Raw genomic sequence first — 9,838 nt, 5'->3', positions numbered from 1 at the left:
GAATTACTAATTCCAGACAAGGGCCAATTGATTGCATTGCAATGCGCTGGGGACGGCCAACCACACAAAGGACAAAAACCGACGTCTCACTCAACAAGACTGCCATCCGAAGCTATCTACGATTCTCTCGGCCGAGAGAGGCTAGTTGCCAGCCTTGTGAGAGTCCGTCGTGTTGCTCCGCTCCGGGGGGTGGCCGCCACTCAGGCTGCCATGTGTACACCTATATCGTCGTCGTCCATCATCAGCGAGCGTGGGCCGAGACCTTAGATAGCCGGCCGGGGTTGCATGTGCGTCGCGAAGGTTGCACTCCTGAACAGCAGGGGAGTAGGAGCCTCCTACGCCTGGGATTGCTGCACCTTGGGCATTGCTCTGCCAATCTTCTCCATCTCACCTCACCTCACCTCCCAGCCAGACTCGGCACCCGCGTAGTGGAGCAATTCCGGCCCTCCGTCAACCTGACCTGCTCCTGTCCTAGCACCCTGCTACTCGCATTCGACCAAGGTTGCAGCCCGTCAGAAGCTGGCGTCTATAACAGCTTTGTGAAAGCTGGAAGGAGACACCTACCTCAAATGTCGCCCCCTGGCAAGAAACACCAACTGCGCGACCAGGCAACGCGGGCAGGATGGTGCACCTCCACACGACCGCCGCAAAATCGTGCGCCGAGTATCACAAGCGCACTCGCGTGCTCATTGAGCACGTTTGACTCCAAAACTGGAACCGAGTTGCAAACCCAAACTGCGCAAGCTCACGACGACAAGCCGCTCCAAAACGATGAAGCGTCACAAGCGCCAGGCGAGCAAAAGCTGACAAACGGAGGCCCACTTCACGGCGTCGAAAGCGGAAGCAAAGCGAAATCCTCGCAATCCAGCGTATTATTTAGCAAATCTGCTGCCAAATCTGCCTCGACCCCCGCCTCCACTTCAATCTCCCTCTCTGCCATTCAAGCAAGCAAGTACCTGTTCCCCTTGCCTCCAAGCTTTGTGCGCGGAGTGCTGCGAGTCAAGATCAAGCACAAGCTCGAAGAAGGGCGCGGATCCAATTGGATCTGGCACAAGGGCGCTATCCATCCCGGAAATCTACAGCCGGATGACGAGGAGCTGAAAAGCATTTGCGCTCGGTTTGGCTACCGCTGGAGTCGTGGCGCAGAGGTGGAAGCTGAAGGCGGCGAGAAAGAGGCTGCAGCTGAGGCGAATGGCGCTACGCAGACTCGTGGGAGCCAAGGCGCCGATGTACAAGGTGAACCCGCGCCGAGCAGGCTATACCTAATGGTGAGTCAATTCCTCTACATCTTGCCCCTCATTCGACTACTGACCAGACATTAACTGCTCTGCAGATGCTCGCCGACTCGCTCTTACCACTTCCACGCAACCAAATGTCGGGCGTCGTATCTCCTGCACTGCTTGCAACGACTGGAATCGTGCCGCTGTCTATCTTCAGCACGGGTCCGGATATCATCGGGCACTACTACGACTGCATCGTCGCGGCCAAGCGCGAAGTGATCATCATGACGAACTATTGGCAGGGTGGCAAGAACGTCAATACGATCGCTGACGCTCTATGTGAGCTCAGCCGCCGCGAGGCGCTGCGAAAGCAAAAGGGCATAAGTAAGACCACTCGGGAATTCGGGCATCAGATCGTTGTGAAAGTCATGTGGGATCGCGGACCGCGCACACTAGCCGACTTGTTCCGGCTACGTAAGGCGGTTCCTCCAAACATGTGGCGCGAGAATGGATTGCCGACGCCGCAGGAAATTCCGCATCTGCACATGGAGATCCTCAACTACCATCGGCCGCTTATGGGCACGTTCCACGCGAAGCTGCTGCTCGTCGACCGCCGCGTCGCGCTCGTCAACAGCAACAATATCCAAGACCGCCCGAACCTTGAGGCGTGTGTCCGCCTCGAGGGTGACATCGTCAATAGCATCTACGACCACGCGCTCATCAGCTGGGGCAACACCATGCTCCCGCCGTTGCCATGCCTCACGGAGCCCGCGACAGCCGCGCCGAGCAGCATGGCGTTCGCCGTCACTGATGCCAGTGCTGTAGGCAACGCGGCCGACGTGAGCAGGAAGGGCGCGGGTGCCGGTGTCGATGCGCCCCCCGAAGAGGTACAGGACGTCGGCGGGACGTTCTCGGTCGCTGCACAATGCACGAACCTCCAGCAGGGAGCGTCTGCATTGCAGGTGTTTCCGCCCCCTATCGTCGCGCCAGCCAGCTCGATCCACCACCTGCAGCCGCATGGCAGCAGCCAGCGGCAAGATGGTGTGGAAGGTAACAGCAGTGGCGGCCAGAATGACGCCCTGCGCGAGTCGGTGAATGATTTGGATGAGGGGATCGAGAGGATCTTGGCGCATCTGTCCGCGAGCAAAGCGGCGCTGCGCGAGCGTGCGCGTGACGCACGGCAGCGCCTCAAGAAGGACGACGAGGAGGCCGAGGACGAGAAGGAGCGGTTGTACGGGCGCCGGCAGTCGCTTGGCGATGTCGTCGACAGCGTCATGATGCGCAGGCGCAGCGGCGTCGCGGACGGCGAAGGCAAGGAGGCACACCAGCCTCAATCACAGCAGTCTTATCCGCAACAACAGCAGCAGGCTCACGCCGATGCCGTTGCCGACCATGGCGATCAACAGGAGTCAGCAGCGGTACCCCTGCCCGCAGAAGTGCAAGGCCTAGCTCATTCAAAGGATGGCTCGAGCAGGGAGAACGCAGAACATTTGGACGAGCATCAGCACCAGACCGCTCGCAGGGCTGGAGCACTCTGGGCGCAAAAAGTGCTTGGCGAGCGGTTCAAGGGCTTTGAGGGCCTCAACCTTTCAAGTCTGTCGCAACCACGTTCTCCTTTTGGCTCTTTCTCCTTCGGCCACTGGCATCAGGCGCAGCAGGTACACTCGAATGCGCAAGGGCACGGGTCGGCGGACGCGCCGCTGAGCCCAACTTCGCGTCGCCACTTTGCCGATATAGTCGAAGCGCTCATGAACAAGGAGGGCATACGACCGCCTGGCTGGGCTGAAGGTGCACTGGAAGTGTTCGGCCTCGGTGAGAGTTCCAGCAGGAATGTCGCATTTGAGGCACGCAAGGCCAGAAGGGAAGCAGCCCAGGCCAAGATCAAGGCTCTCAATATTCCCACTAGTGTCGTCGAAGAGGATGGCGGCGCCCTGATTCCAGCAACTACACAGCAGCATACCCCCACGTCATCTACGTCAGATGGCGAGACGACCGTCAATGTCTGTCCTGCGCAGGCAAAAGTGGAGAATGGACATGCTCTCGGCATCTCACAGCCGAGTACATCGCAACTTAGTCTCAAAGCGTTACCACAAGGTGCTGAGAGCAGCAGCGCGCGCTCTCAGCTCGGTATTGACGTTCTGCGTCCTGGCCTGCAGCGAGGCGACACGAACGCCTCGCGCAACGACAGCAGCTGTGGCATCCAGCAAGACGACTCGGGCGCTTCAGATCTTGAACATGATGTGCAGGAGCACGCGCCCGGCACTACAAGCTATCGTAGAGTGCATCAACGCACACTGTCGACGACGTCGAAGCAGAGCGCTGCTGAGCGACTGAACAAGATCACCGCTTCGCTGGACTTTGCGAACAATTCCAAGGTCAAGGGGGAGATCACTGCCGCCGCGCTCGAGGCGCTGCAGCAAGCTGGGAAGGACCGCAATGTAAGGCCCGCATCTCTCCTGTCAGCCCTTGCGAATGGCGGAGAAGACGGAGACGATCTGCTCGGTTTTGCGCCGTACATCTTCCATAAGCCTCATGCCCCGGTACCGATCGCGATGGTCAACCGTCGACCGCATGGCACGCCGGGCCACTCGGACATCCGCAATCCTCAGGACGCAGCTTGGCTTGCGGGCTTCCGGTACGCACAGAAGCACGTGTTTATTCAAAGCCCGACGCTCAACGCATCGCCGATCAAGGCGGCCGTGCTGGCATGCGTTAAAAGGCACGTGCGTGTCGAGCTTTGGCTCGATCTTGGATTCAACGATAAGAGCGAGAGCATGCCTTTCCAGGGCGGCACGAACGAGCAGGTTGTCACTGCGCTCTACAGACAACTGCGCAAGGAGGGGAAGGGAAACGAAAAGTTCCTAGAAGTATATTGGTACACTGGCAAGGACATGACGCGGCCGCTGAATGCAGTGCGGAAGCAGCGCAATTGGTACGTGCCGACCCAAGATAGCCCAGCATAAACGGCTGGCAATCAACCTACTGACGTTCGTTACTACGCTCGCTTGTAGTCATGTCAAATTTGCTGCTTACGACGGGCAGGTCGGCATCATCGGTTCCGGGAACCAGGACACCCAGTCGTGGTTCCACAGTCAGGAGTAAGTGCCTCGAACTCTGTTACGTCGGCTTTGCTCTATCTGACAAATCTCTCTTCCTGTCTCTGCCTACACGCAGATGCAACGTCATGGTAGACTCTGCTCAGATCGTCTCAGAATGGATGGACGCACTGCGGAGATGCCAGAGCACACACATTTACGGTAAAGTGGACCAAAGGGATGGCATCTGGAGAGGGGCGACGGGAAGGGAGGTCGCAGATACCGGCAAGGAGAGCTAAGGCGATGCTTCTCCCAACATTCGTTGCTTAATCACTACGTTCTCATCGCATCATGCAAACAACCCGTACAATCCTTTTTACTCGCTGCCATGCTCGCATCATTTTCACTTATTTCGCAATACATCCATCACCCTTTCTCCTGGTCCACTTGCGCGTTTCGTAGCGCTGTTTCTCCTTTTTTTCGTGGAACAAACATCGTAAAAGGAAATGCTTTCATGCTTTTCATAGTCCAGGCTATACAGTATCATCACTACAAGTCTCTGGGGCCTGGCCAGCCGGTGAAAAAGCAGTGAAGGATGCTGCATCTTTTCTTGCGAAGGTCTTCCCTCTGAGAGGAGAAGTCCCGGGGATCTGTCTCTTCGAGAACGAGGGCTGCATTTACGGCGAGGAAAGGCAATAGACTGGAATAGGGATACATGCCTCGCCGCCGGTGGCAGCATGAAGCTCATGTCGTGACTACGTGACCAACGTCGTGACCCACGCCGATTCGTATCCTGATGGCATCTTCCTTCACTGCGTTTGCGGCAAACAGAGAGATGGGCTCAAGTCTGCCCGGTACGAGCTACGCAATAGATACCTAAGCTGCAGCAAACGCTCTACTCGGTTGCTTGCCTGCGTAATCCCATCAGCAAGTCGTTAGAGAGACTTTGCACAGCAGTAGCATATATTGTTCGCGTTCTCATTAACCACAGCGAACAACGTGTGCTCAATCCGGTGCATGAATGTGCCACGGAAGACAGCGTGGCCTTCAAATAGATGAAGCTGCGAAATGGAAGACAAATGAAGTTGTTGTAGCTATAGTAGGGTGCCTGACTTCGTAAGTTGAAATTGGTCACATCCGACAAAAGTTGCGATGAGTTTCGCTTATGGCACACGCCCACACGAGGGCACAAACTCACGATCTCGATCCGCACCGTGCACGGAACTTAAAGCTACAAGGTATGCTGCGTCAGTCGATCACTTCGTGTGCGTTGGACGCCTTGCGAGTGATGCAACGTACACTCCTCAAGCCATCGTGAAAGCTCGATGGGAGCAAAGCATCATCGCCTGAAAGGGGAAGCGCTTGAGCAAGTCTGGACAATATTGCGGAGCCGATGTGATCCGTGAGATCAGGCTATCTGCCTCGCCGATTGGAGTGCGACAACAACTGAAGAATGCCATTGGGCGACGCTTTGAATCATGGTAGATTAGATATCATGCTCGACACGATTGCTGAGGGCGGTCAACCGAGCACCAACAGGAAAGTGCCGGCTCAAAATTATGGACCACCTACAATCAAGTCCAATCTGCGCAGCGCAGGCGTTCCTCGCAGCGGTACAATGAGGGCTAGCGGGAGCCCAAGAACGCCCAGCGAAAAGGAACGCTTGCGCCCGGGAAAGACGGCGATGGGCTACAGCGCAGCCCATCCTGATCTCATCCGGCCTCCCTCGGGCTCGCATCGCCACCGTGCTCGCCATCATGCGAAGCGCGTCCCATTCGATGGACAGTGCCGCTTTTGCAAACAGTCGCAGCTCAAAGGTTGGTTCTGTCAGGACTGTCTATCCAAGCGCATCGATGATCATCTTGAAGATCGCAGAAGGATTGGAGAGAAGAGGGTCAAAGGTGCAGGGAAAGTTAAGGCGCTGCTCGGACCAACGAGCAGCGTGGCTGATCTGATGAACGATATCAATAAGGGCGGCAGAGCAGCCAATGACTTTTCGCATCTAAATCCCTTCTCTGATGGTGACTCAAGCACACCAAGAGACGGCTTGGATACTGTAACCACCGTCGGCCACATCTACAGGAGCGCGCGTGCCTGGCAGTCGATGCTACAGGATAGCCTGCAACGGCTTAAGCATGATTCGAACCAGTCAAGTAGTGATGTCTCGGCTCTCAAGCAAGCACTCAAGCGCCGCAAGAGAGAGCTTGCACACCGCAGACAGAATCTCGCTGCTGCGCAGCAGCTCGAGCTCCAGCAACAAGAGCACAATGATGTATTGACCAAGAGCCCGGGCGCTTGGCCAGTCCAGCTTGGCTCGAATGAAATGGATAACCGGGAGTATCCAGGCATATTAGCAAGAGTTGCGCGAGTAAAGCACAAGATTGAGGAGCTGCGCGCAATTCAGGACCGTCTCGCATCGGACCTATCAGTGTGAGACCTTTGACATTATAGAGCGGACTTTGATCTTTTGCTAATACGCCGCCTGCTGTGCTTGACAGCACGCGAAAGCTCCTCGTCGTCGAGACTCTTGGTCTCTTCAACATCCAGCCTCCTGCTGGGACGCTTGCCAAGGAAGGTAGGGTTTCTGGCCTGATCGCTCTGAGGGCTCAGCAGGCGTTTGCTACCGCAGCAGCACACACTTTGCGGGGAAAGGAGACGTCAAGAACTACAATCAGCCCAACAGCGAGCGATTGGACTATCCTTGGCGTCGTCTTGCCGCAGCCGCACTCCATACATCGTTTCGCCCTGGACGATATCAATGGGGCCGTGTCACACGCAACAGCGCTGCTTCAACTACTCAGCTCCTACCTCGGCGTAATGCTTCCGTTCCAACCCTCTTACAGCAGCAGGGACGTTTGCGCTGTCATTCAGCCAAGCGAGTACTGGGCCGGCTCAGGCATTGAAGCTGGTAAGCATCTTCTTCAGCTTGAAGAGAGCGCATACCAAGCACTGCTTCCCAAGCAGGATACTCCTACGGCTAACGTGGGTCACAGTGCGTTAGACATGGCTGCGTCTGCTTTTGAAGGGGCGAAGAGCTTCATTCATATCAGCAGCGGCTACTTTCCCGGTAGCGCTTCCATTATTTCATCCAAGTCTCCTGATGCGCAGACTGGTTGCAGAGGGGCTGACAGCGACGAGGAAGACACAGCAGTTGCAAAGGATCAGCTGCAGACGTCTGATGTTAGCCGAGAGAAGCGCAAGTCTCGAAAAGTGGACCTTGCCAGAGCGGTCAAGAGCTTTCGTTCTGCGTTGGTAATGTTGGCGTACGATGCCGCATATTTGGCCGAGACGCAAGGCGCTCTCCTATCTCTTGATATATATGATGGAGTGTCAAGCAATGCCATCGTGCCCTCTGCGGTGGCGGTACCGCTGCGCATCCTTCGCCACCTTAGCAGCAGCAAAATGCTTGGTCACAGGTCCCATGAAGCCACTGATGCGGCATCCAATATCCGCACCTTTGACTTTGCGCGGTTGGATTTCATGTCGCTCTACTCATTCTTGGTGCCCTCAGAGAGCAGGGAAAGCAAGGCGAAAAAGGAGGAGATCTTGATGGAGGGTAGCTACGTGGACGCCAAGTGGGATGCGGCTTCTGTCATTCTTCGGGACAAGAACAAGGACAAGAGCAAAGGCAAGAGCAAGAGCAAGAGCAGCGGTAGTGGGGCGCCTGCGATTACAACAACGATGGGTGATACATCGAGCATGAAGAGCAATAAGAGCAGCAGTAGCAAGCCGTCTGTTTCTGGCCGACAGGAGAACGTGCAGCCTGCTGCTGCCGCTGGCCAGTCCAATCTCGATTTTTTACGTAAAAAGGGAGAATTACTAGCGTCATCTAGAGCTGATGGCGATCAGATCAAGACCAGAGACAAAGGAAAAGCGATCGAAATCAAAGTGGATGGGAAGAAGCTGTTAGCTGAAGTGCCTGTAAGGGATGCGGTGAAGAAAGTGCAAAATGAGAAGGGCGCTTCGCCGGTGACGCCAAATGCACCGAGGGGCACGGTCGTGTTCAATGGCAAGCCATTGAGCTGAAAAGGGGGCTACAGCAATGCTCTGGGGTATCCAGAGTTTGCATTTCCATTGCTTTCTGTATTATTGTATTGGTACCAGCTCCTTAACGCCCACCTTGCGCGCCTCCTCATTGAGCCCCTCAATCTCGGCTTGTACCCATGGGATCCCTTCCCTCCTGCGCTTCTGTGCCGTAACGATTTCAATTTCACCAGGGAAGAAGATCCGATCGACGCCAGGTCTTCTAGTCGAGCCTGTCACGCGATCGTAAAGCGTCTGCATGCGCTGCCGGAACTCGTCTGCGCTGACGAAGAGATCCGGCTTGATAGCCATGATGAAGTGGCCCACGTCCGCCGGCTTGGTCGGGTGGTACGGATTAGTAACTCCGCCTGCAAAGGCAGAGCCGGACAGGACACCGCTGAAGATATCCATCATTATCGCGAGCGCGCTGCCCTTGGGGCCGCCCATTGGCAGCATGACGCCTTCAAGTGCGGCGGCCGGATCGTCCGTCGCGTTGCCGTGCGCGTCGAGCGCCCAGTCCAGCGGGATCTTCTCTCCGCGCCGTTTCGCCTTATATATCTTACCACGCGCCGCAATGCTTGGTGCCATGTCAAGCACAAAGTGCGGTGCGCACCCATTTTGTGGATCTGTCCCGCCGCTGCTAGACGGCGCACCGCATGCAATTGGCGAGACGCCCATCAGCTTCTCCGTGCCACCGAAAACGGGCAAAGCAGGCGAGGAGTTGGTGAAGACGAGGCTGAGCATTCCGGCTTCGCATGCCCGCAGGACGTAAGCGGCGGACATGCCAAAGTGGTTCGAGTGCTTGACGGAGCACATACTGATGCCGAACGTCTGGGCGGCGGAAATGCAGAAGTCCATCGCTTTCATTGCTGCCACGCTTCCAAAACCTGGAAGCGAAATAAGTTTGTTCAGCGAAATTCATACGTTGCTTAAATGGGTGCTCTGAGTGGCGATGGGCACTCGCCGTTTTTCGCATCCAGTTGTCCTACAACTGGCGTGATCTGAGTCAGCTGCATCTGCGCTTTTGGATCGAGCACGCCCTTCCGCACTCGCTCCATGTACGACGGTATGCGGTTGGCGCCGTGCGTGTCAACGCCGCGCAGGTCCGCATCAACTAGAGATTCGGCCACGACGGCCGCGTCGTCTGCGGATACGCCGTTGCCGCGCAGGATCTCTGTCACGAAGCGAAGCGCTTCGGCGTGCGAGATGTGAACAAACTTCTCCGATGCCGCTAAAGCGGTGCATGTTGGGGTCGACATGATGCGGCGCCGTGTGAGCTGCTGGAGGGGGTGTGACAGTTGGCCCAAGGTTGGAAGCAGCTGTCTGCACTCGAAAGCCTTCACTGTATCCAGAGCGCAATCTTGCTTGAGACGCCTTCACAGCTTGAGATTCAAGGAAATGTATGCTCCTTCCCCAAGGATCGTCAGCGTGTTGGGGGCGTCCCGAAGGGCAAACATCTGCCTTATGGACTTCGGACCGGTCATCGGCCGGCCTACGGGCCGAGATGGGATAAGATCGATTAGATAGCGTGCGCATAACCCTACTTTGGCTTTCCCCGAT

The 9,838-nt window shown here is 56.4% G+C and overlaps 3 protein-coding genes across 3 annotated transcripts; 2 read left to right on the top strand and 1 right to left on the bottom strand.

Annotated features, from left to right (window-relative positions):
- The first annotated feature begins 255 nt into the window (after positions 1-255).
- K437DRAFT_296253 (uncharacterized protein) lies at positions 256-4,700 on the top strand. Its single transcript, XM_013385405.1, has 4 exons — positions 256-1,268; positions 1,334-4,152; positions 4,232-4,318; positions 4,395-4,700. The coding sequence occupies exons 1-4, from the start codon at positions 570-572 to the stop codon at positions 4,552-4,554; spliced, it is 3,765 nt and encodes a 1,254-aa protein (XP_013240859.1). The 5' UTR covers positions 256-569; the 3' UTR covers positions 4,555-4,700.
- A 1,050-nt stretch (positions 4,701-5,750) lies between these two features.
- On the top strand, positions 5,751-8,078 carry K437DRAFT_264711 (uncharacterized protein; the record flags this gene model as incomplete). Its single annotated transcript, XM_013385404.1, has 3 exons — positions 5,751-6,685; positions 6,754-8,037; positions 8,066-8,078. The coding sequence occupies 3 exons, from the start codon at positions 5,751-5,753 to the stop codon at positions 8,076-8,078; spliced, it is 2,232 nt and encodes a 743-aa protein (XP_013240858.1).
- On the bottom strand, positions 8,068-9,664 carry K437DRAFT_296251 (malate dehydrogenase). The gene is made up of 2 exons (XM_013385403.1): positions 9,243-9,664; positions 8,068-9,165 (listed from the first exon to the last, which is right to left on the bottom strand). The coding sequence occupies exons 1-2, from the start codon at positions 9,535-9,537 to the stop codon at positions 8,342-8,344; spliced, it is 1,119 nt and encodes a 372-aa protein (XP_013240857.1). The 5' UTR covers positions 9,538-9,664; the 3' UTR covers positions 8,068-8,341.
- Between the last annotated feature and the right edge of the window lie 174 nt (positions 9,665-9,838).

This window comes from Tilletiaria anomala, assembly GCF_000711695.1.
Source record: "Tilletiaria anomala UBC 951 chromosome Unknown K437scaffold_112, whole genome shotgun sequence".
Taxonomy (NCBI): domain Eukaryota; kingdom Fungi; phylum Basidiomycota; class Exobasidiomycetes; order Georgefischeriales; family Tilletiariaceae; genus Tilletiaria; species Tilletiaria anomala.
The sequence above is the reverse complement of the archived record's forward strand: the minus strand, read 5'-3'. Positions and strand labels throughout refer to the sequence as shown.